Source organism: Lissotriton helveticus, chromosome 3_1 (genome assembly GCF_964261635.1).
Source record: "Lissotriton helveticus chromosome 3_1, aLisHel1.1, whole genome shotgun sequence".
Lineage (NCBI taxonomy): Eukaryota > Metazoa > Chordata > Amphibia > Caudata > Salamandridae > Lissotriton > Lissotriton helveticus.
Genome location: NC_136061.1, coordinates 1,576,083,206 through 1,576,109,706, shown reverse-complemented (window position 1 = coordinate 1,576,109,706; position 26,501 = coordinate 1,576,083,206). Strand labels below are relative to the sequence as shown.

Genomic DNA, 26,501 nt, shown 5'->3' with positions numbered 1-26,501 from the left:
GTACTATCAGAATTGTATAAAGATTTGCTGATGCTTCATTTAACTTTTTATCTGTATTTATTGTTGATTTTATAGGATGTATGGTTTTACTGCACTTGATTTCATGGATTTCATTCTCAAAACTGAATAAAGCTTATTTGAACTTTAACTTGAACATGTCATCTATTTATTGGAAATAACTAGGAAATAATTACCACATACAGCTTTTGTAATCAGTATAGTAAAACTCAGTTTGGGTCCAATAGTATAGTTAGCACGCCTATGAAGTAGTTAAATGTTTCATACAGATAGAGAAATTGTTAAAGAAGACCCTCTGACAAATGCAGCAGGAAGGGGCTTTGCATGGTGGAATCCCTAATTAAAACAATAGGAAGGTGGATTGCTTTGTGATATTTCTTACAAATACATTAGGAAAGGGTTTACACTACATTGTGAAACCCATGACAAATACAATAGGAAGAGGTGTATATTGTGAACTCAGTAACAAACTCAATAAGAATGGGTTTACACCATGAACTCAGTGACAAACACCATAAGAAATGGCTTTAAATTATATAACACTCAGAGAAACCTTCTTACACAGATTTCCAGCATAGGAAGGGTTGCAGAGGTCTGGTTTCATCCTGTACATTTGTAGCACAGTAATGAAAAAATGATAATGAAAATTAATGGTCAAAATATCTCAATAAAAATCTATGGGAAAGAACCATAGTCCAAAATAATACTCAATAAAAATGAATGGTAAAAACCCTTACTTTGAAATTAATGAAAAACCACAAATGTAGAAAATGATTGTAAAGGTTTGTTTCTAAAGCACTCAGTTAACTTCCACCTAACCATATTCTGCCACCCAGCCACCAGTTACAACAAAGAGGAGATTCCAACAGTCTTGTAGTGAAATCCTATCCTGCATCATTGGCGGGCTATTCAATCACCCTGTCATAATCGGGTGGCAGTATTAGCTACCGTATCCCACCGTGGCCTGAAAGTAAAGTGAAAAGGAGAGACCCCCATAGCAATCACAGGTACAGTTGTTGCCAAACAGGGAACTCTGGTTTTATTTCCCATTTAACTTGCAGGAGCATAGACCCATATATTCGAACAAGGGGAATGGGAGATCTTAGGGTTCTAAATAGACCAGTAGCAAGATCTCTGTATGTTGGCCATCTGGGCACAGGTATATATATAGTAGGGGTCATGCCCAAATAACCCTCATATACCTGAGCAATAAACATCAATGATGTAGAGTCAAAGAAAAAAGGTATAAAGGGATCAATCAAAGCATTTATTTTCAACCAGAGAACAATTAATTACCCTGTCAGTCCCAATTCTTATTTATGACGAATTAATTTCTACTATTACAACTTGTGTACGTGTCAGGTGACGAGACAAAACACAATATGGTCACAACAAACTAATACATATAAAGTTTTCATATATACACAATATACACTTCATTACACAAACATTTAGATCATGCTCAAAAATATGATACACTACACATATACAATATATACAACATATATCAAACATATACAAACATCACAAACAAGTAGATCAATAATTAGTTCCCCTACTGAGAACAAAACAGAGGCCATCCGGGCACAGCTAATTCAGCTACACCCGGTGCTCCACTCATTTAAAAGGGTTGTAACTGAATTACATTCCCCAGTTACATCTTCCAGCTTGAGGTAAATTAGAGTGTTGTTTATATGTTATAGCCAAAGTCATATGGTCGTATAGGGCAAGAAATAGGATTGGCAACAAAGCTGATATTAAGGGGCTCCAAAGTCATTGGTTCTCAATTGTGTGGCTCCCATTTTGACTTTGATGCTATTTATGAAAACCAACATCACTGTCTAAAATTACACCATATTTTGTTAGTTTGTTGGGCAGCACATTGTAGTTGACAATAGGAAATGCTTCTGAGACCTCCAGTACCATCAGTGGCACACTTGGCCTTTATGTCTAGAAGCAATAAGCTGTACTCCAATGTTCAATAATGTGGAGCCACTTCATCATGTGGGCATAAGCCCTCCTGAAAGTCACTTAAATGATCTTTGGTATTATTAAATGTTGAGGCAGCGTTGCAGTTACAGTCAATTTGTATGTATTTTTCAGTGCCCAGAATGTCTACTATAGGTCTTGAGATAAACTTGAAATCAGGATACGCACATTCTCTTGGAAGTAACATTGTAAACATACCACAATTTGGTTTATGGGAGAATCGTCCAGTGGATAGAGAAGTGTTCATGATATCAGTGAGAATCGGGGCAAGTGCGGGCAGGCCTTGAAGTATGACTTTTGCAGTGCAGATGTCTGCCATTTGGCAGGAAATTTGTACACGATGGTAGGAACATTGTTAATGTTGATATGGGGAAAAAAACTCACAACAAATGTTGACTGCTTTTGTTGTTATACGGGCTCAATTTGTTCAATTTATGTCTCATGCTTTTCCTGAGAAATTCAATTATTAGAGGAAAGGGTTAACGGATTACATTAGAGTTCTCTAGAAGCAGTATATGGGGGTAGACTGGGGTTGTTGGCCATTAGTTTGGCATGAATCTGGAATACTCATTTGCTGGAATTCTCTACTTTGCCAAACAGAGACAGCAGGTGAGGGTTTTTGTCCTGGTTATTGCTGGTTGAAATTCGAGGAGTGTATCGTAATATCCATGCAGTCACCTGCTAGCTGTGATTTATTCCGACATCTCAAGTGCACTATTTGTATGTTTTATTTTGTGGACATAATGAGTGAAACCCCTGGGTTCCTTACTTTTACTGGTGTTGGTTTTGTGATGTTTAAAGCCAAGCAAGCACATGGGGACAGGCATAGCTATCCATTTTAATGGCCAAGTAGGATTGTTGGGTCTCTCCAAAAGAAGATTTCTAAAGCCAATAAAGTTGGGGGGTTAGTATCCAGGTGAATGTTCATCCAGCTTGGCTGAAAATGTGCCTAGACTATCTTGGACCAGGTCTCATGTAATTAAGTGTCAAAAAAGAAGATAAAGAAGGAGAGTCCCATCAATGAATGACGAATACGGGCACATTTCTGGTACCATTTAAAACAGAAGGCCCAGGGATCAAACTTACAAGAACTGAAAAGAGTATTTAGATGATTGTGAGCCATTTAAATTCATTGGTAGTAAGGAAGAGGGGAGTCCCTGACCAGAGTACTAATTACTTCAGTAGGGTGCTTGTCCACAAATAAAAGGGTGCAGTCTCTACTCAAAGTGTAGTCAAATAGCGCACCAGCCCCTCATCTTAACCTACCCAGCTGTAATCACTGGTCCATAAGAAGAAATCCAAAGGTTTTTCTCACCTTCCTTGTGGAATTTCAGGCCTACAGTGCATGCTCTTTTCCACCTTCTCAATCATCTATTGCATCTGCATCTATTAAAGGAGCACAGCCAGTCTTGCAATGAGCTGCACTGACCTAAAATGACCCAGATAATCCCAGCACCCTAAGTGTTTCCCGTATCCAATCTCTACTACATCCACATATGTGTCGGACCACACCAAAACCAAACCTTTCTCAGATTATCTAAAGCGATGGAAGTAATTGTGCTTTCTTGATTTTATACAATTGCTCTTGCACCTTCAGAGACTGCCAACATTTGCAGTTTGTCGATCTACCTAGTCTTCATATTTTCCCTGTCTCCTGCAGCACTCCTAAATCTGTTTTCGCTTGAGTTTTATCTATGCTCCTCTTGCATAGGTGAATCGCCTAACATAAACTATGATGCCTTTCTTTATCATTCTGCTTAGCTGTTTCAGCACATCGTAAAGAAAAGAAGGCATGTGCAATGTCTCTTTGGCCCAGTTACTTCCAGCCTGTATCATCTATCAGGGATCGATTCTTGGGAAGATAATGAGTCGGTTTTGGAGCTCGTCACTTCTACAGGGAACCAAGAGGTAAGCCCAAATGGCTATATGAAATAATATATGTGTCTAATATCTACCAATGCTTCTGCGACAACAAGGGTGCCAACTATCCTCAGGATTAACTAATAAAGCCTGACCAATGCCCCAAACTTTAAGGTTTTTCAACATTTATATGCCTGTTTACGAAGTAATGACCATGCTAAAGATAGCATTGTGATCAAGGAACAGTTCTACTAGATAGGATAGGATAAAACTTGTAAAGTGCACTAATACCCATTGGTGTCAAGGTGCTGTAGCAGAACAAGAGGGTAAGGGGGGAAGTGAAGGACATAACAGTAAACGCAATCACAACAACCAGCAGAGGAGAGGCGGACAATAAAACGATACTAAGATGTAAAGAGACAAATTTTCAAATGTTTTTTGATGAGTACAGGAAAACGGTTCTAAAGCAGGTGGCCACAGACTAAATGTCAGAAACGAATAGTTTATCCGGCTGTATGTGTCTCCAACGTCTTTCTTTGGGTAAAAGAGATATGTGAGAACCACATTTAACGTTCATCAAGATTTGTATCATTTTCACTCTGTAACAATGAGCATTACATTTCCACGTTTTGGCTGTCGACATGCTAATGATAAGATCACCTCTTTGATGCAATTCTGTATCCTTATGGACTGTTGCTCTCTGGTCTCTCCTCGAGTAAAATATTTCTCTTTTTTTCTTGCCCCACAAAAGGCATATCGAATATTGGGCTTGTCGCCGGTAAAAGAGTTAGTGAAAATGAAATGGAAAACCTACAGGGACACCTACTTCTTTGCATCGGGCATCTTGTATGTGATGTACATGATTTGTTTCACGTTGTGCTGCATCAACCGGCCGCTGATGCCTTTTGTTAATGCTACACTCTCAAGCGGGTTGCCCTTACTCGCACCAAAGACACTGCAGGTGAGTGATCTGAAAGTGTGATATGAGGGGAGGGAAGACACTGTGGAGGATCTATGTTTGAACCATGCAGGGCGTGTGTGTTGCAGAACTGTAAGCTGGTGTTTTGTTTGTGCTAACATTTGTACCCTCCATATAAAGATGAGCTTGGCCCAGCCAATCACAGGCCTAAGAATAGCAGCACTAATTTGGTTTGTTTTCCTTCATCGTAATATCTGGAAAAGTGAGAAGCAGGACAGAGCCAGTCCCATACCCTGGCACAATCAGACCTTTTCCTCTAGCGGCAGTAAATAATCCTTTCATCCATTGGAATTAGTTGGTCACAGCTCAATTTAAGAGGTGTTTGTTTCCCAAAGAACATGAAAAAGAGAATGACTGATGTGAAAAGCCACTATGCAGGTGATCTATAGCCACCCCACACTCTTATCACAGAAAACCATTACCTTTAAAAAAAGAAAAATACAGGCAGCACTTTTTTTGCTCGATAATTTTAAAAAGTGCACATTTTCCTCGACTTCCTTGGCTGCAGTGAATATATAAAGGACCTTTGATTCCTTGGGTTAGCAGGGGCATAGCTACCATAAGTGCAGTAGGTGCAGAGGCAGCGGAGCCCAGAACCCTGGGGGGTCCATCGAACTCTGATAGTTGCTATAATTTACTGCCACATTAGAAGTCAAAGGGGTCATGTTCCTTGCTTGCACTAGAACCCATGGCATCCTAGCTACATTATGATAGATAGGCCCTATCCGTCCGCTATACTAGGAAAAATGAGATTTGGATCAATAATAATAAGCTCAATAAAATTGCCCTATACAAATCGATTGGCCAGTATATGGGAATGGACAATAATTAGAGGAACCAGACAGGAGTGCCCAATGTCGCCCATCCTCTGAGAGGGCGAACCTCAGCCAGAACACTTGAGGCGATACAGCACATAAAACAAGATGAATACAGCTAAAGCTAGGTATATGGTATCACTGTATGACAACAGCATCCTCTTGATCCTCAAGACACCGAAATACTTTTAGAAGACCTAAGGCAAAGGCTAAACGCCTTTAATAATTAATGTATTTATTCATTTATTTAGTGCACTATCGGCACTGAAAGTGAAGTAGTGGAAGTCATGTCTGTTTCCACACCAAAGGGCAAGCCGAGATCAGCAATAGAGGGTGGATCCTTGTCTTCTAATATCCTTACCAATGTTAGATGCCTTTAATACAGGTTCACCATACAGATAACGGTTTAATAGAGGGCAACAGTACTTAATTGGAGATGGTGGTTGTCGATGGAGGCCACCAACTCTCATTTCTGGAGACCGGCACTTCTTTTCCCTCATCAGACATTTCCCAAGAGAAGAAAAAACACAAACGGGAATGAAGGAGGACGAGAAAGACAGAGAAACAATCACAAAGGGAGACATCAGGAACCAGCACGAGTGAGATAACGGAGCCAGGAGCGTTTGGTAGTAGATTAAAGAGGTATGAGGTGGATTCCAGACTACACAGCCATGGAATTCAGCACATTGACATTTAATAGCATGAGTCGCAGGCTTCTGAACAGAGCTTTTGGCATTGGCACTCTTTCTGTTACAACCTAAGCATTGTAGGGCAACCTACATAAAGGGATACGTGTAATATGGAGCTCAGTACAGTTCTTCGCATCACTTCCCTTATCAATGATGGGCAGGATTGAACTCTTCAAAATGATAACATGGGCCAGATTGCTACATTCTTCAATAATATACTAGAGGTCTTGCTCTGAACACTTTTCAGGGAGCTTGACCCTCTCCTACTTATGTTACTTTGGAGAGGAAGTAGGCATCAACATTTGAGAACTAAAACTCCCACAGTTAAAAGGATGACAAGGAGCTCCAAATTATGAATATTATTATGTAGTAGCACAGTTTCAATTTGTTGTAAAATGGGCCCGCAGTCCAAAATCACAGCGGCAGAATACTTAAGAGTGGCCATAGCACCACATACACTGTGGAGCACTGTGTCTGGTGCTAGCAACAAGAGCATACATCTCCCAAATCTAGAGAGTATAGCCACATACTGTTGGAATAGATGCATTAAGTTAAAGAGAATTAAACAGGCTATGCCTCTAAAATCCACCTCTGATGCTTAAAATGCTGATCTACCACCCAACTAGATTTAGCACATGATGAATAAGTGTACTAAAGAGGGTCCCTATGGGCTCCAGCATGTATTATACTAACCTAAGAGACCCATCACCAAACTCAGGCAGACTGCTATTACAGCCTGTGTGAAATGGTGCAAACGAATGTGAAAGCACGACATGGCACACACCCTGTGTGCCATAGCCACAGACACTGCACGCAATATATGTAAGGCAACTCTGCAGCAGGCCTTATAACCCTAAGGCAGGGTGAATTATATTACATGTGAGGACATATCACCATGAGCAGATATGCCCCTGTGCAGTCTAATTCAATTACTAGATATTACAAGTGAACAGGGAAGCCATCTTAAGTATATGTACTGGTCACTGGTCATTACGAGTTTCCCACCTACATGATAGCTTCATTGAAACATACGATGTTTGGCATCAAACACCAGGGCCGGACTGGCCGTAATGGGCACTGGGCAATCTCCCGGTGGGCCGCAAGGGTGGGGGCCGTTTTTGTTACAGGGCCGTTTTGCAGCATATCGGTAAATCGGCCCTGTAACAAAATCGTCCGAAAACCGGCCCTGGCAAAGAGCTTGGTGGCACCCCCAGACTCCAGAGGGGGGTGGAGGGCGGGGCCGGCGGAGCACTTTGCCAGGGTCGGTTGTTGTTCCCAACCCGGCCCTGTCAAACACCTTGTCTTGATAAATCCATACTGATGCCAGTAGTGGATTTATGAAAAACTGCACCCAGAGGGCACCTTAGAGTTGCCTGAAAATCTACCAGCCTCTTAGTGTGCTGGCTGAATGCTATCGTCCAGCCTGGCATCACAGACATGTTTTTGACTCCCAACAGGTGAGAGACCACACTCTCTGAGGCCAGCAACAATGTCTGTTCTGGAGGAAGCAAGGTGGCTAGTGATTTAGCATATCATATCACCAGGGGCTTCAAACCCCATGCACCTTTGCTATGCAACCATGGCATCCACCAGACATGAGAGATGCCACCCCCTGAGGCTCATTTGTCACTAGGACAGATGGGAAATGAGCTATGCAGTAGGCGTATTGCACCACCAGGCTAGTCACACCCCTTAGATTGGCTGCCTGATGTGCGCCACGAAAGAAGGATTCCACCATCTTGATTTTGGTGGGATTAGGAACTCTGGGACAGGGTAATGTCCACTCCCCACAGGATGCCTTCATATAGGGGGTGTAGTGACCCTAAGGGTAAGTAGCTCATTGGCTACTACCCTTAGCGCCCCATAGTTCACTATTTATGTGGTCCCCTGACTACAGGGACTCAGATTTGCCCGACAAAAGAAAAAGAAGGACAAAGAGGAGCAGAGGAAGCGAGAACTGTGGACTACCTGTGGAATTTGGTGCTGAATGCTGCCTACCTGGTCATGTCCCTACAATTGTGACACCCTGACTCATCCTGCAGCTGTGCATCCTCCAAAAGCCTTGGAGGGCTGCCAGCACTTTGCCAACAAGCCAGCATCTCCCTTGCCGTGGAAGAGCTTCTTCCCTGCAACCTGCAGGCACAGACCACAACGTCAGGTTCACCGTTCTGCTGACCACCGAGTCCACCAATGCAGCAGCCACCCAGGAGGAGATCACTGTGCTCCAGGAGGTCAGATCTGTCTCCCCGCCAGGTTTTGAGATGCCAAGACCCCCTTGACTAATACCCGGGGTACCGGACCCCCTGCATCAACCAAGGCTTTGTTTGTAATCCAATCCGGACACCAACGCCCCAAATACCGACCAGCTGATGAGGGACTTCAGCATCGCAGAGTCCAGCACCAAGAGACAACCAGCTGTCCTGTTTTGTCCCCTTGTCCAGGTCAACACTGAGCATGAGAGCCTCTAACACCAGCCACCCTCCTACTAAAATGTCTATGTCCCTGTGTCCCTGAGGCCCTCAAGAGTCGAGCCCCCTTTTGGGTTCTGCCGGACTGGTCCCTGGTCCCTCCTTGCAGAATCTTTCTTACTTTTCCCAATGACAACAGCGTGTAGCACTCGAGGCTAACATCGCTGAAAGCACCTCTGCATCCGGACACCCCAGGGCAGGTAAAACTGAACTCTTGGTGCTTTTTTGGACCTTGGCCCCTACTCACTTTAAATCCTGAAGATTAGTCCTGTAAGTCGTTTACAAGTGACCCCATGCAGTGAATGTTTCTCCCATAACATAACATTAAAGCATGCAAGGCTCATGCCTTAACCCCTTCGATGCTCATGACGGAACGGTTCCGTCATGAGCGTCGGTTGAGCTGTGCTCATGACGGAACCATTCCGTCATGAGCCCGTTGGCTCATTAGAACGTTCAGCACAGCGCAGGAATCTGCGCGGCGCTGAAGCGGTTAAACCTGACAGCTGTCATTTTCTGCTGCAAAATTTTATAACATCTAAAGTACTTACCCAATTACAAAGTTCTTGGTGTTAAAAATTATATAAAAACATATGTTATTTTTTTTAATTGGTCTTGAGTTTCTTCTTGATTGTGTCTCATTTATTGACCCTGTGTGTACAACATATGCTTAACACTTAACCTCTGAGAAGCCTAAACTGCTTGCCCACCCTACCATAAAAGAAGACATTTGGGATTATTAATTTAAGCACTGTAAGCCAATAAGGGTTATTTGGACTTTCTACATTAGGTACTGCATTGTGTACACTACATAGAAAACCAGCTTCCAACATTGGTTGATCAGCGGTGGGGAACAAGACTTTGCATTGGCTGATACCACTTGGACAATAGGTGATTCCACAAAGAGACCCACAATTGACTTTAGTTAAAAACAGATTTTTACAACAAAAAAAAAATCAAATTTGAACTGGTAGGGCCTTGTGTTTTAGAATTTTAAAAAGGTATACTAGTAGTTAGGCCTTAATCGTCTGTTTTAGAATTTTTGTGGGTTTTCTAAAACGGTCCCAACTACATTAAACATGTCAACCTCAGAGGACAGAGTCAAGGAACTCAACCTGACCGCTTACCCGGTAACTTAGTCTAGAGCAGCTAAAGGACCTCTGCAAGGCTTGCAAAATTGAAACTGGGTCTAGACCAACCAAAGTACAACTCCAGGAATTAGGCTTGATTTGGGTCTGCTCCGCCAGGGCCCACAGGGTAGGGCACCCTGTTAAACGTTTGCTGGAATACAAGGGCACATGAAGTTAATTTGCTCGCTCACCAGTGTTGGGCGGAAATAGAAAGAGAGGCCCACATAAAGAACTCTATGTTTTCAGCACTACAGTACCCAACTGCAAAACAATTAGAAGATGCCTGGCTTACGGCCGTGAACTATGCTGTTTTTAAAAGTATTATGAATGAAGCTGCCTAACTTTCATCCTTTGTTGTTGATAAGGCTACTGTAGCAAGCAAAGGGCATGCATGGGCAGTCATGCCATGATACACAGCTTAGGGTTCCCAACCATATTCATCAGCACACTTGTCAGAGGCAAAGAAATATAATCTCATGTTAATACGTCTTGGTGGGTCACGTCAAAAGATCTTATGCCTCCCTGGAAACAGTACTGGTCCACTTCAGAGTGTCAGCTCTGTGGCCAAAACAACAAATCTTTGCTTCATCTTCTGTGTGTTTGCCCGGCATTTTTAACACACAGACAAAGACTCTTACATCTATCTCTAAGAGTACAGCAAATCAGGTCATGTGGACCAGCTGTTATTTCTTTATTGGGGGAGCCTTAGTGCAATTGGCATGCAAGACAGTGAGATTCTTGAACCTTGCAGCAAAGAAGCTGTAAAAATATAGCATATGACTCTTTGACTTGTGTTCCTACTCAAGGACAGACTAATGGTTTTCCTTGGCGGTAGTGGGCACACAGCACTTGTAAACTTTAGGTCTCAGGGAAATAGCTCTTCATTCAGTACATTATAAAGTAGCACAAAAGCACCTTATGGTAATATGTTATATCATCTCAATAATATTCATCTCAAACTCAATGCTCTGAAAACAGAGTTCCTTCTTATCTCACCTCCCGCCAAGATCTCTACCACACAACTCTGGCTTAAAGACCTAACTGCACTCAATGTCCAACCCACCATCGTAGACTCAGCAAAATCCTTAGGCATTACACTTGACACCAATCTCAACATGCAGCAACATATCAGCAAGGCAACTAAGGGTGCGAACTACCAAATCAATACCCTGAGGAAACTTAAACCCTTCCTCCCTGCCAATGACTTCCGAACTGCAATACAAGCACTAGTCATCCCTCGAATAGAATATGGCAGCATCGCCCTCTGCGGACTCCCCCTAACTACTACTGCACCACTAAGAGCTTCTCAAAACGCTGCTGCGAGACTCATCACTGGTTCAAAAAAACACTCACATATCTCCCCTGACTTTAAAAACCTGAACTGGCTGCCTTTCGAAGCCAGAATACATCTGAAAATCGCCTGCATGACGCACAAAGCTGTCCACATGAGCTCACCAAGCTATCTCACTCAGAAGCTGACAATCTCTGGAGGCTCTAGAAACGCCAGAGGCACAAACAATCTTCTGCTGAAGCCTCGAAGATTCCGGAAGGAAAAAACGTATAAACGCTCCTTCTCAGGAATGGCACCCAGGATCTGGAACTCACTCCCCCCTGAAACGAGGCTTATCTCCTCCACTACACTGTTTAAGAAAGAAGTAAAAGCTATCCTCATGGCTAAATACACCCGAAGTGCTATTCTGAACTTTGTTAAGTCTCCGCACTGTTCTGTACTCCTTGCTCGACCCCTTGGCTTAATTGTTTTATATGTTTTAATTATATATGTGATTTATGTGATTTATGTGATTTTCTTGGCTACCACATGTGGGTACTACTAGCATTTTTACTTACCTGTTTGACTATGTTCCCTCTTGCTCCCCTTTTCTATGTGAAGCGCTCTGATATCTGTAAAGATCTTGTTCGCGCTATACAAAACTTTCAAAATAAATAAATAAAATGTTTGCACAGCACGGTTGCACTTTACAGTTACTTGACTGAGGTGTTTCTCACTTGAAGCAGGTCTTGGTTTATTCCTATCATATTGGATGTAGTATTTTAATTGAGTGTACTAAATTATAATTGTGTGTACCTTAATGGCTCAAAGACATACTTGATAAAAGTGACTGTTTAGCTGTTTTCTCATTGCAATATGTTTTTATTATATTATTGTAATATCATGGTACTGTTTTAATGTGTTTTATATGTATGTGTAATGGTTTAATCAACTATGCATCAATAAAATTACTTACTTACTTGACTCCAGGAGTAACTTGCTGAGTTTCATAGAAGCCAGGCAAGAGAAGAAGACACTGACACTGACAACATTGATGATGACCATGCAGTGAAGATGAGACTGTTAACAGTACTCATGGGGATGACTACCCTTCCAATACTCCAGAGGAACAGGATACCAATAGGAACCTCTTCCCTACAATTGTACTTGGAGGTAGGGTTGGCCACTCCAGACCCTAAGACCCTGAACTAGATCATCCAGAACAAGAGCAGGAAAGACAAGCCAAGATTCTAGCCATAGACAAAGGGCTGAGATGGGTCTAGCACCCATGAATGGTGGTAGCAACAAGGTAAATAGAGATAGAGAGTAAACCTTTGATCTCAAAATCCCCAAGGGATTGTCCCCAAATATGTTGAGAGTAAAGATATTACAAATGGTTTCCATCTTTTGAGAGAGCTTGGAAAATGATAAAGCTCAACCAAAAGTATTGGGGTTCTCTACTCTGGGTGCTTTTCTCATGCAAGTGAAGGGATAGAGTCCTGACACTTAATGAGGAAAATGATGAGACCTGTGACCTCATGAAGGATACCTTGATTGAGGGTTTTGGACTCATCACTGAGAAGTACTAGATTAACTTCAGGGAGACTCACAAAACTGTGAATCAGTCCTGGGTTGATTTTGTTGACTTTTCAGTCAAAACACAGGGTGGTTGGTTAAAAGGAAGTAAGGTGCAAGACTATGATAGGCTTTATCATTTACTTATGAAAGTGCATCTGCTAAGTATATGTACTTCTGACAAAATGCATCAGTATCTGGTGAACCTAGGTTTGGTCTCTTCCCAGGAGTTGGGGAAGAAGGTTGACAACTGGGTCAAGACTAAGGCGTCCAAAATGTCGCATGGTGTGAGCTGACCAAAAGAAAGGGTTTCCTAATCCCCCACCAATGGAAATATGTGAAACAGTCTAAAGAAAAAGGAAAATAGTCTTCTAAAGGCCCCCAAACAACTGGGCAGGAGGGTGGGCCCAGAGACACTTCACAATCAAAGGGTGGATACTAGGGTAAGAACTGGGATCCCAAAAAGGCTTCGTGTTTGAATTATAAGGCTGTTGGGCACCAAACTGGGTGTCTCAAAAAGGCTTCAATCAGTGCACCCCCAGTTACCACTGGGGTTGCGAGTCTCCAAATGGGATTCTTGATGTGCCCTGACCAGGTCAGAAGGCAAATTGAAGCTAACTTAATCTCAGAGGGTGGGGTGGATGTAGCTTCCCTGACTAACTGTCCTAGGTACCTGGAGAAATACAGACAACAGCCACATATCACTGGGGTTAGAGTAGAAGCCCTGAGGGACAGGGGCAAGTAACACCATGATGACTGAAGAAATGATATCCTCAGAGCAGTACTTGGCTGAGAAAACGTATCCAGTCACCAATGCTGATAGCAATACTAAGGTTCATCCCATGGCTATGGTGTTCCTGGAGTGGGGATGGGTTGCTGGCCAAAAGAAGTCTTATGCAATTCCTGTTGAATGTCTGCTATGTCTGCTAGGGAATGATCTGGAGACCTCCGCATGGGCAAAATCAGAACAAGGAGTAAAGCCAGGGTGAAAAAGAGGAATTGGAGCCTGGAATAATGCCCCAATCCTTCAAGAGAAAAGGCAAGAAGGCTGAGAAACCAACTGCTGAGAAACCACAAGCTCAGGTCCCCCTCTCCTCAGGGAGAAGATCTGTAAGCCCTTGAGGTAACTGAGCCCTAGGAACTTACGCCTTCTCAGGCAGAGCTCCTAGGCCCATGGGGACCCTCTAGGGAAGAGCTGTGCCAGGGACATAAATATTTGTCCCACTCTTGGAAGCCTGAGTCAGCAAGCAGCTGCACAGGAAAAGGGAGATGTTAGTGGCTGCTACATGACCTATTGGGAGGAGACACTTCTGCACACTGAGGCCAGAGTTCCCAAACCTGGTGCCACTTGGAGAGTGGTAATGCCTCAGAAATACAGAGAGTTCCTACTCTCAATGGCCCATGACATCCCCCTGGCTGGGCATATTGGCTGGGCAAAGACTCACAGTCACCCACAACTACTGGCAAAACATGTCCCAGAAGGTGAAGGAGTTTTGCAACTCCTGTGTTTTGCTACTCCAGTACTGTATCAAGCCAGTAACAAGACAGGTATCCACACAAAGCCATCCCTTATTTCCACTGCCAGAGGTTGGGATTCCCTTTGAAAGGTTGGGGGTTGACATAGTTTATCCCATTGACTTCTCAACTGCATCAGGAAACAGATTTATGTTGGTAGTAGTGGATCATGCCACCAGGTATCCTGAAGCAATTCTACCTAGGACTGTAACTGTTCTTGCAGTTTCCAGGGCCCTCAACGGTACCTTTACAAGAGTAGGCTTTCCTAAGGAGGTGGTATCAGAAAGATGTAGTAATTTCATGTCTGGCTACCTAAAATCCATGTGGGGTCAGTGTGGGGTGACATACACTTTTACCATCCCATATCACCCACAAACTGACAGTCTAGTTGAGAGATTCAACAAGACCATGAAAGTTATGATCATGGGACTGCCTGAAAAACTCAGAAGGAGATGTGATGCCCTTTTGCCATGCCTCCTTTTCGTCTACAGAGAAGTGACATAGAAGGGAGTGGGCTTTAGTCCCTTTGAACTTCTGTTTGGTCATCCTGTAAAGGGACCACTATGTCTAGTGAAGGAAGGCTGGGAGAAACCTCTCCAAGAGCCCAAGCTAGATATTGTGAACTATGTGCCTGGCCTACGTTCAAGGATGGCTGAGTACATGGGTAAAGCAACCAAAACACTTGACGAAAGCCAAGAGCGCTAAAAGCTCTGGTATGACCAAAAGGCTGCACTGGTGGAGTTCCAAACAGAGCAGAAGGTGTGGGTGTTGGAGCCGGAGGCTCCTAGGGCCCTCCAGTACACATTGAGTGGTCCCTACCGAATCCTTGAGAGGAAAGGTGAGATCACCTACTTGGTTGACCTTGGCACTTGCAGGAGCCCTCACAGGGTCATCCATGTTAACTGCCTGAAGCCTTTCCATGACAGGGCTGATGTGACCATGCTGATGGTCACTCATGAGGATCAGGAAGAAGAGAGTGAACCTCTCTCTGACCTCCTCTTCCACAGTCCCAAAGATGGGTCAGTTGAAGGAGTTGTGTTCTCAGACACCCTCTCTGCCCAACAGCAAGCTGACTGCAGACAAGTTCTGAGGCAGTATGCTGGGCTTTTTTCCCTAAACCCTGGTCAGGCAATCTGGTGTACCCATGATGTGGACACTGGAGATAGCACACCTGTCAAAAACAAAATATACAGACAGTCTGGCCAAGTTAGGGAGCACATCAGAGCTGAAGTTGGCAAGATAGTGGAGTTAGGAGTGACTAAACCTTCAGAAAGTTGTCTTAGTCCTCAAGCCTCATTCCAAGGATGGTAAACCAGAGCTGAGGTTTTGTGTGGACTGTAGATGTCTCAATGCTGTCACCAAGACAGATGCACACCCTATCCCAGGAGCTGATGAATTGATTGACAGGTTGGGGTAGTCACATTTCTCAGTACTTTTAATATGACATCAGAGTACTAACAGATTGGTCGGACCCCAGAAGCAAAAAATACATCAGTATTCTTGACCCCAGATGGGCATTAACAGTTCACTGTAATGCGTTTGGATTAAAGAATGCCCCTGCTTGGATTAAAGAATGCCCCTGCCACCTTGGTGAACAAAGTTGTTGCTCAGTTGTAGTCATTTAGTGCAGCATAGCTTGATAATATTGCTGTCTATAGGTCTACTTGGCAGGATCACCTGATCCACCTTAGCATGTGGGTATAAAAAATACAGAAATGTCTTTATAAAACCAGCATTAGTGTTCGCCAAACTCAGGATGGCTATGAAATGAAAATCACCCAAGACACCCCTAGATTACAGTGTGGAGATCTGATGTAACCTGATGGGCGGCAGCTGGGATAGCAATTCAATGCATCATGGCCACAAAAATGGCTAAACATGCCATATTAGATGCAAGGGAGACAGCTCTAAAGCCTTTCACCAAGTTATATGAAGCGCGACCCCTGCATACGGATCTTAAATCACTCCATTTTGTAGGTAGACCCTAGGAAATATATCTGGACAGAAGGAAACTTGATGGGAACTGGAGATGACTATTCTATAAGCTGCAGAAAACTTATTTAGACAGGGTAAAAGAAAGAAATCTAGGAGTGGTGTGAAAGGAAAACTGTCTACCAAGGACAATAAAATGTTATATGTGCTACCCATGCCTATTTCCAAGAGTCAAGAAGTATAAAATATATGTAATGTGTGTGGCAACGTGAGAGGTTCATGGTTGAGATTCACAATGTAAATATAAATATGTACCTGGCATGAATTTACTTGTAATATATGTTAAGAGAAAAATATGTTTAACAGAAAAAAATGGAAATTTGCTGCTTGTTTTAAAATGGTTCACTCTAAGTGACGTGTACGCTCATTTTGTCTGTTTAGTATTGGAGAGGTAAATTCGACTTATGGTAGGTGATAAACAGGTGACAATTACATCTAAATATTCCTTCCACGGTTATAACTGTGTAAGTGTTTATTATATGTGTTACTGTCGTATAGTGATGAAGCACTTAAGAGGTTGGTCCAGAACGCTAATGAAAGCCTAACGTGATCAATAATACCACGTACCTCGTCACACTCGTTTTTACGTATGCCTGTCATCAATTTGATGAATATGGAATATAAATGATGAGCATCAAGAGTGCATAGCATCATCAGACAATCTTCCAAGTGGCAATGTATATGTCAAATAGTAGCTTGCTGGAAGGAGGTGTCGTATCGTCATTGCCTGACCCTGGACACAGACAGGGCAGGCGGAACAGGAAAGGGCGTGGGGAACGCCGGAAAAGGAAAAGAGAAAGTTAGTTCAAGGTAGGCACCAGAGAATAAAGACGTGACCTTACCTTACTCCAGGCTCCTGGTCATTATTTGGGGAAAGAGGTAACAGGAGGGAGCAGTGTATGTGTCTCTCTCTCTCTCTCTCCCTGGAAGGGGTAGGTGTTGTGACGCGACAGACGTGGGCATTTTTTGTCAATGACTAAAAAAACTTCTAAAGTCAGCTTTGGTGGTGGAATGGGAGTGTGGGGGATGGGAGAGGAGGATATGTGAGCCAGGCCAGGAATGGATAGGGAAAGGCATTTGTAAACAGTCCCCTAGAATATATAATATTGGGAGTGAAAAAAATGTTACTTGACCTTTCCTTCACTATCAAGATAAGTACGAAGGTTTCCAACATTGTGGTATAAAGACCCCTTAAGAGTGTTCAGTACCATACAGGTTCCAGTTCAAAGGCTTCATCATAAAATAGACCATTGATGATGATGCTGAGAGGCAGGGTGAGACTGACCATCAGGATTGATTTCAACAACTGGAGCTAAAACTTCCTCTGTCCAAGAAGAGTGGCATATGTATGTAAACCATTTGCAATGTAGTTAAAACCCCCAAGTTTACAAGACCTTCCCTCCTCTGATTATGAAAGTTTGTGTCACTGATGGTAAGTGGGCCATTTTCTCCAGTGCCTTGGTCTATACTGCTAGCAAAAGATATGTGTTGTGCTTTTAATGAAATTATATGAAGTTGATTGGCAGTTGGATGGTGAGTGGTATGGAATCCAGCCATTGAAACATTTCCTCCTTCCATTGTTTTTTTTCTCCATTCTGGGCAACAGTTTTGTGTTGTGGTGAAGACCTGGGTTTTTGTGATTGGGTTTAATGCTTTCTAAAGGTAAAAGATAGCTGGTGTCCATTTAGGGTTGTATCAAACAATACCAAAATAATTATTCCAGTAGCAGTTAATGATCAGCTGATTTTTCTCAATGCAATCCTCTGAATTTCTGAAAGTTAGATAAGGTCAGGCTTTCACATTTACAAAAAGATAACAAATATGCCTTAAGTGCTAGAAACTAAGATCAAAGCTGTAGGGCATTCTGATATAATTCTAAAATGAACTTATTGAAGTCAATGATTGCAGGTCAAGAGCAATAATTTGATGCCAGCATTAGACCCATTCAACTAAATTGAAATGAAATATGAATCGATTGTGCTTACTTTGCTGTGACAGGGCCAAGTACCAGTGAGTGGTCTGTGAGTTTTAAATGGTCTAGGCTTTCAGTGACGGTCCGCCACCTGGTGCTGATGGTCAGATCTATGCAGCCATGTAGCCTTGCTCCACATTATGGAAGAGAGTAGCAGGGCCCAATTCAAAAAGATTTTCTGTAGGTAGTTGTGCCTTACCCCTGAGGTATACCAGGACTTCCAAGCTTAATTCACAAAGCATTATCATTAGGTAGGTATGTTTTCCTCCTGGCTAAGGTGTAACTTTTTCAAGAAAAAAACTTTTTGAGCTTCAAAATCCTTTTTCGGTGAGTAGGCAAATATAGAAATTCATGAACAGGACTGATGTATTGTATGCATAGTTATGTGTAATTCACATATAAAACAGGAAGAAAACATAACTAACCCTAGAACAAATTGATTCAGTCAAACCCACAGTTGGCCTTCGGTGGAGAGAATATGTGATTGTCTGAAAGTGTGGGCTTCTTTACTTGAATTACATCAATAAAGATTTTTGACAAAATCTGGAACTGTTTCTTATACACAGCTGTGACAGAGTGACAACATTATTTAAATTAAGGCTCATTAAACCAGCTAAACCTTCTAGAATACAACTGCTTTAATGTACTGGGCTGCTACTTTATATATTTAGAGTGGTGTTAAATGTGCAGAGTGAACAAGAGTGAATATAAAGTAACTGTTGGTCAAAATATAATCTACTTATTAAGCTAACCACGCTATAACCTTTTTTCGTGAAGGACTCGTATGTGACAGTGCAAGATTTTCTGCGACTAGTGGGAGAACTGATCTGTGTGACTGGAGCAATTGCAATATTATTGCTACAGGTACGTGGGGAGTCCACACTGAGGTGTAGTGCAACCTATTGATCTCCTGTTCATATCTGTCATGATGCCACAACTAAAAAATTTTTTTTTAGATTACAGATGTGCTGCATTCTGGATATAGGAGATTCTTTCGTCAGACCATTTGGGCAGAACCATTCAGCATCATTATGTAAGACTCCACTTGAATGAAAAGTCCCACACTCTACACAGCACACTATCTTTTCATTACCTCATTTAGCTCCTTTCCACCCACATAAGTAATTTTCAGTACATCAACTCATAAGTATTCATAGGTATCAATATGTTGCTTTTAAATGAGTGTTCCTTCTTATCACATGTCTCACTATCGAGAACATCCATTGCCATAGACAATACTTCTATCACTTTCTGGATGTTTGTTTCAGCCAAGACAAAGTCACAAACCATCCAAAACAAACATTGGCAAAACCAATAGGTCTCTCCTATGCAAGAGCTATTGGCTTTGGAAACATGTCTTAGCCATGTTGTACACCAGCACGGTTGCTGTTCAGCATGGCTAAAAGTTAGTAGGGTAAAGAAGAGTGGAGTAGAGTTGAGTGGAGTGTCGTAAATGGAGTAGAGTGGAGTGTTATTGTGTGGCGTGGAGAGTTGTGTAGTGGACCAGCATGGTGTAGAGTAGAGTGGAGAGTTGTAGAGTAGAGTGGCATAGAGTGTCATGGAGTAGTGTACAGCAGAGTGGAGTGACATAGAGGGTGTTGCACAGAGTGGACTAGAGTGTTGTAGAGTAGAGTGCCATAGAGCAAAGTAGATTGTTGCAGAGTAGAATGGCATAGATTGGAGTAGAATGTTGTAGATTTGATTGGCGTAGAGGAGAGTGGAGTGGTATAGAGTGTCAGAGAGGAGTGGCATAGAGCGGAGCAGTGGCATGGAGTAGTGTGTCATAGAATAGAGATGAGAAAAGTGGCATGGAGTGGCATAGAGGGAGTTGCATAGAGTGTCATCAAGTGGAGTAGTGTCACAGAGCGGAGTAGAATTTAATGGAGCATTATAGAATTGAGTATTGTGGAGTGGAGTGTTGTAGGGTGGAGTAGTGCGGTCTAGAGTGAAGTGGTGTTAAGTGGTAGAGTTGTGCAGAGCAGATTGCAGGGGCATAGAGTGCAATGGTGTAGAGTGGAGTGGCATAGAATAAATCGTTTCTGAGTAGACTGAAGTGGCGTAGAGTGAAGTGGTGGAGGGAAGAGTGGAGTGATGAGGGTAGAGTGCAAATGTGTGGAGTAGAATGGCGTAGAGTGCAGTGGCACAGGATGGTGTAGAGTTCAGTGGTGTAGAGTGCAGTGGTGCAGAACAGATTAGAGTGGCATAGAGTGGAATGATTAAGAGTAGAGTGGCATAGGAGTTGAGTGGTGCAGAGTAGAGTGCAGTAGCATAGAGTGCAGCTGCATAGAGTGCAGTGGTGCAGAGCAGAGTGGCATTGAGTTCAGCAGCAGAGAGTGAAGTCTTGCAGAGTAGAGTGGCATAGAGTGCAGTGGCATAGAGTGCATTGGCGTAGTGCGGTGCAGGGTAGAGTGGTGCATTGGTGGAGAGTGCAGTGGCACAGAGTAGAGTGGCATAGAGTTCAGTGGCAAAGAGTGCAGTGCTGCAGAGTAGAGTATCTCAAAGTTCAGTGGTGTAGAGTAGAGTGGCATATTGTGCATTAGTGCAGAGTGCAGTTGCGTAGAGTGGTGCATAGTAAAGTGACATTAAGTACAATGGTTTAGAGTGGCAGAGAGTAGGGTGTTGCAGAGTAGAGTATAGTGGTGTACAGCATAGTGGTGCAGAGTGGATTGGCGTAGAGTAGAATGGCATGGAACGGAGTGGCGCAGGGTAGATTACAGTGGCTTAGAGTGCAGTGGCATAGAGTGCAGTGCTGCAGAGTAGATTGGAGTAGCTCAAAGTGGATTGGCATAAAGTGCAGTGGTGTATAGTAGAGTAGTGTCGGGTAGAGTGCATTGGCATAGAGTAGAATGGTGTAGAGTATACAGGCATTGAGTGAAGTGGCGTAGAGTAGACTGCAGTGACGCACTGTGGTGTGGAGTGGTGTACTGTGGACTGGTGAAGAGTAGAGTGCAGTGGTGTGAAGTGGGGTAAAGTGGGTTAAGCATGGTGCCAATACAGACATCAAGCACACTACCATTACAGACATCACATCTACAATTGAAATGTCCATTATATTTGCACAGAGATACAGTTTTACTAATAAAAGTATACAGCGCACAAATGTTAATGTGTGGAAATGTTATCACCTAGTGTATTGATTTGCTTTAAACCCTTCGGTGCTTAGGGCGGCCCATGGCCGTCACACGTCACGTTGGGTGTGTGCTAATGACATCCAGGGGCCATCCAAACCCCGCCCGCTCATTAATTCTCCCGCACAGCGGGAGAATTATCGCAGTGCGCAAGGAGTTAATCATATTAAAATATTTGTTTTCACCACACTTCAGAATTACCCAAAAAATTGCTTAATTTGTGATTTCCATATTCTGAACTATCAGCACAATTCATCATAAACATTTACATTTTGTTTTGTGCTAGAAAAAAATAACATCGTACAGCACACCCCGAGTAGCCACACGATTGTCCCATAAATCCAAATTCAGTAATGGCGGATGAATAGTACATAGGGTTTGGGCAAGGGAAGGGACAATCCCCAGCTGGATAGCCTAAAACAAATAAAGCTAGCAAATAGAAAGCAGACAAAAGTGAGTTACAAACCACAAAGTCAATGGTAAGCGATAAGCGGAATGCATTCCCAGGCAACTGCGCTGTTGGTAGGATTCAGCCTAAAAAGAATCCATTACATTAAAGTCTTCCATAGAATAAAGTATATTTTGTACATTTCAAAGTTGTCTCAACTCAACTGAAAGACCATGTCCCCATTTAAATGTCTCCCTGAGTCCTTTCCTCCATTCCCGATAGGGGGCTTGATTCAGAAAAAATATACAGTCCTGCACTCAAAAAGTTCCAGCCTAACATAGGTGAAAATTTCAGACTTTATGGAATGTACAAAAGATGCCTCAGCTTTAACTGCATACTCACAAAAATTCCAGGTTCCTAGTGGTATTCCTGGAAACATTTGTGGATTTCATTTTCTTGTGTGAACATATAGAAACTAATAATACATGTATTGTTGGATGAGACCATTACACCCCAGGTTCAACTGCCATTTGCAAGCTTTTTGTCTCTTTGTTCAAAATATTCCTCTGTGTGGAACAACCCCTTCCCTTACGTCCTCCCAAATTTTGGGGCCGCTTTATGGTACCATATTAAAAAGGAGTTTACTCTTACCAATATAACAGGAGTACATCTCTCAGTAACCTTTTCCAGAGTGGGAGGGGAAAAAGAGTGGTCATTGAATACGCACAAATGTATGGGTATTTGGTTTTCTAGACACAGGGAATCATGCCATGTATGGTCCCCTCCTTGCCTAGACCCTATATTCAGTTATGAGTGCGAAACCAACGTATGTGAAATATAAAAGTAGCTGTGCAGTCGTAAAGGAGGCAGATAAGCCAATTTCTGTGTGTATGTCAGACTAACACCTGCCAATAGCTTTGAGAAGCAGATCAATGGACTTTAACATAATTATTCTGTTCTCAGTATTGAAAAGCAGAAACCAGGAGGAAAGCTTTCAAGTATCCAAGGTCACTGCAGGAGTAGGCCAATCAATCCGTGATTTTTATGTGCATTCTGGAACACATGGGGGCATATTATCAAGACAGGAGATAAAATTATCACCGCTTTATCGGCAGAAAACGTCCGATAAAGCGGCGATAATGGGCTTGATAATATGCACTATGGAATTCCAATCGAAGCCCATGTTAGATGTTTTCACATCTAACATGGGCTTCGATTGGAATTCCATAGAGCATATTATCATGCCCATTATCGCCGCTCTATCTGCAGTTTTCTGCCGATAAAGCGGCGATAATTTTATCTCCTGTCTTGATAATATGCCCCTTAGTCTTGAATTTTCAATGAGATCAACAAATCCTATATTGCAAAGAAAAAATCTGTACTGGACGAGTTGCAAAGGGAAATGTGAGATCCCAGCAGGTGGATTCTGCCTGAGCTCTCAACTAAATATCACCTTATATCTTTTTTTATTAAATAAGTCATTCACTCCCAAGTTTTTACTTCCCTTAAAATGAAATGAGTTCCACATTTTGGAGGGATGGAATACTAAGACCCCCTCTTCCAACAGAAGCTCTGTACAAAGATTACAATTTTCTCAATGGTGGTGCATAGGAAGGGAATAGCTTTATTGGAAGTCTGACATCTAACACAATTTTTTCCCCATCTCTGCAGCATGGCCTTTGCTCTTCTGATACTGGTCATTCTGGTCATGCGAGTAACCACCACAGATGGGGAAGAGATCCCAATGGCAATAGCTGTGATCCTCGGTTGGTGTTATATCCTCTACTTCTCTCGAGGCTCAAAGTTGGTTGGGCCATTCACGATCATGATTCAGAAAGTGAGTAATGACATATGAATCAAAAACATAACGAAACATGACTAGAAAACCTTTTTAATATATTCTACCTGTTTTGACAATGAAAAAGGGGTGAAAATTAATTCTGAAAATACCTCTGAAGAGCCGTCCATTAAATCGTGTTTAGTTTATCTGCCTTGTTACTGATTGGGACCAACCATAAGCAAATGAGTTTTAATCCTAACCCTAAAGAGACAATCGGATCTGAAAGGCCATGCCACTTCCTCTCGGTGCAGGAACACTAGCAAAACCTGGTATGTTTCAGTCTTATTGAGCCCTATTGTTAAGGTGTGTTTTAGGTTGCCATTTCTTAGCAAGCTTAGAACCCACATCTTGTCATACTTCCCCACCTAGAGGTATCATATAAACATTAAAAAAGTGATAGATAGAAATGAGTTAATTAGTCCAATCCACTATAACTTCTGCACAATAGAATACCATTTCATAGCTCCTTTAAGTTATAGGTGCTATTACACAGGACCATCAATCTGTAAATTAGTCTTAGTTCAGCCTATAATGGGGCGCTTAACCTAGAACTCCTAGGCTACATCAAACTGAGTTGGAACAGAATCAACTTCAGAAGTGCTTTGTCTTGTTGATCTTAACTGGTGGGGTGAAACTTGAGTCCATATGGCACAGCAAGAACAGAACCAGTTTATGGACACATGCCTGTAATTTAAGGAGAGTCATTTAGGAAGCAGAAAAGTGATAAGTGCAAATTATCTGGGAATTTCTCTGGGTAACATTCAATACAACATTTTTTAGGACTTCCAAGCATGCTCCACAGCTACAACAAATAAAACTGATGTGAATCATGAAACAAAATACACCCCAATACTACTGTGTGTGTGTTTTATATTTTGATTTCTATTTGGTCAGTGATTGCAAAGCATTAAGACTCAACTTATTGCATTGTTGCAGTAGCATCAGAGAGCAACTTAACAGAAAAAGGTTTTCTATTTTGTATATATGTTTTGTCAAATCATTTTATGTTAGTGGCCCTGAAAGAGACCTTCCCAATTAAAACTCTGTTTTCTAATAAGCATATGGTCTGCCTGCCCCAACGTAATATACAGCTAATGTAATAGTACTCGAATATAAGGATATTTCAAGTCACTAAGGAGCTCTGTGACAATATACAGCAACAAGGGCGAAACTGAGCACCTTTATAAGGCCATGGATCTCCGAGGTGACTTGCAATATCCCTTAATGTACAGAAGAGGGCATTTTATTCCTTATAAAACATAGTCACACCATCACTCTTCCCATAAACCGCCTAAATCCTTGGTGTCTTCCTCTTTAATTTTCATTGCAGACAAGAAGAATAAAAGCAAAATCTGTATTTAGAATTAGAAGGAGTAAGTAATTTGTGAAAAAGATATTAGAGTCAGTTTAATGGTGGTCAGGTTAAAGAAATGACGTGGTTGATATTGGGCAGAAACTTGCAGATAATCTGGTTTTCCTATACTTACCTAAAGTGTGGGAATAAATGTTGCCATGAATAAATATAAATAATACATTTATCCTGATGATCAGTTTTTCTCTTTTGAAAGACTTAGCAGAAGGAGGAAAAGCCAGTTCCTGTTTTTCTTGTTTAAACTGTGGCTGTAATTATGCTCCCGGACCTACCTGTTATATTGGCTGCGGGCTTTGGCAGCAGGCATTGTGGGATCAGAACTTATCTGTAATAATTTATAATAGTTGAGCTGCTGTGTCATTCTTTATTACAGGTGACTAGAAATGGCATGATTCATCTGTAATAAGGAAATTAGAGATAGGCTTTCATACTGAGATTGCAGCCTTCCATGTATTATTTGTATGCACTCATATCTAAGTACTAACAACTTTTAAAGTGTGGTGTTTCCTCTCCCTGCAGATGGCTTATGGTGACCTCCTGCGTTTTTTCTGGCTAATGACAGTGGTGATCTTGGGCTATAGCACAGGTAAATAAGACATTTTATTTGTACTTAGCCCAGTTAAAACACAAGGACCCTGATTATGCAAAGCCTCGGAGCTACAGACAGCTGTGGAAGGATGCTGCCACCGAGAAGAAGCTGCCACTGTATTAGGCAACTATGCAAATTCCAGAGGTGATGTTTTGCTTTCCTTTGCAGCAGGAATCCTGTCTGACATCACCAACAAATAAGTTGATGGGTCTTCAATGGCATGAGAATGCACCCATGTAACTAAGGCATCCTTCTCTAAGGATCCTTCTCTAATACCAACTGCACTGAAAGCAAATTTGGTCTTAAGGTGTTTGTGCTGTAAGGCAAATACAGGCTATCAAGGAATAGTGACAAGATTTGAGAGCTCATTGAAAATACCTGTAAGGATATCACTATTTATCAGTGGAAAACTGGTGATGGATTCATGGGGGGTTCCTTGTGCTACAAAATACCCTTAAGTGAATCTTTTGGGGGAGCACAGAGTCATCAAATGCAAAAGTGTTTCCTGAAAACAGTGAACTCAGGGAGATGCAGTTTATTTCCCAGTTGATATAGAGGTAATTTCAGAGTAAAAGCGGGGGGTGGATGGCGCACAGCTTAAGTTCTAAGTATTTTTGAAAAGTTTATTCTGTTGAGTTAATAGGGAGAGTTGGGTGCTCCACCAGGTGACGTGTTCGTCCTTCACGTCTTTAGATACATTCTTGATGTGTGACACCTCTAGAATGTGGTGTCATCCCTGTATTTGTGGGCACTCCTTTGGTTCTTGTAAAGCAAGATTCCGTCATGGATGTTGGTGGTTTGTAATTATTTATTTCCACATCATCATTATATATCATGGTAATATTCCATTGTTCAAAAAGGTTTAACAATCCTTCTTTTGTATATATAAATCCACATATTGGACATTCTAGAGGT

At 42.2% G+C, this 26,501-nt stretch overlaps 1 protein-coding gene across 1 annotated transcript in view; it reads left to right on the top strand.

The window, feature by feature from the left end:
* The window catches only part of LOC144823645 (transient receptor potential cation channel subfamily V member 6-like), a 198,730-nt gene that overhangs the window by 142,100 nt on the left and 30,129 nt on the right, over positions 1-26,501 (top strand). The window contains exons 7-12 of the mRNA XM_078682333.1: positions 3,769-3,915; positions 4,619-4,828; positions 19,047-19,133; positions 19,226-19,302; positions 23,457-23,622; positions 25,517-25,583. Coding sequence (XP_078538459.1) covers positions 3,769-3,915; positions 4,619-4,828; positions 19,047-19,133; positions 19,226-19,302; positions 23,457-23,622; positions 25,517-25,583 — 754 coding nt within the window. The remainder of the gene's footprint in view (positions 1-3,768; positions 3,916-4,618; positions 4,829-19,046; positions 19,134-19,225; positions 19,303-23,456; positions 23,623-25,516; positions 25,584-26,501) is intronic.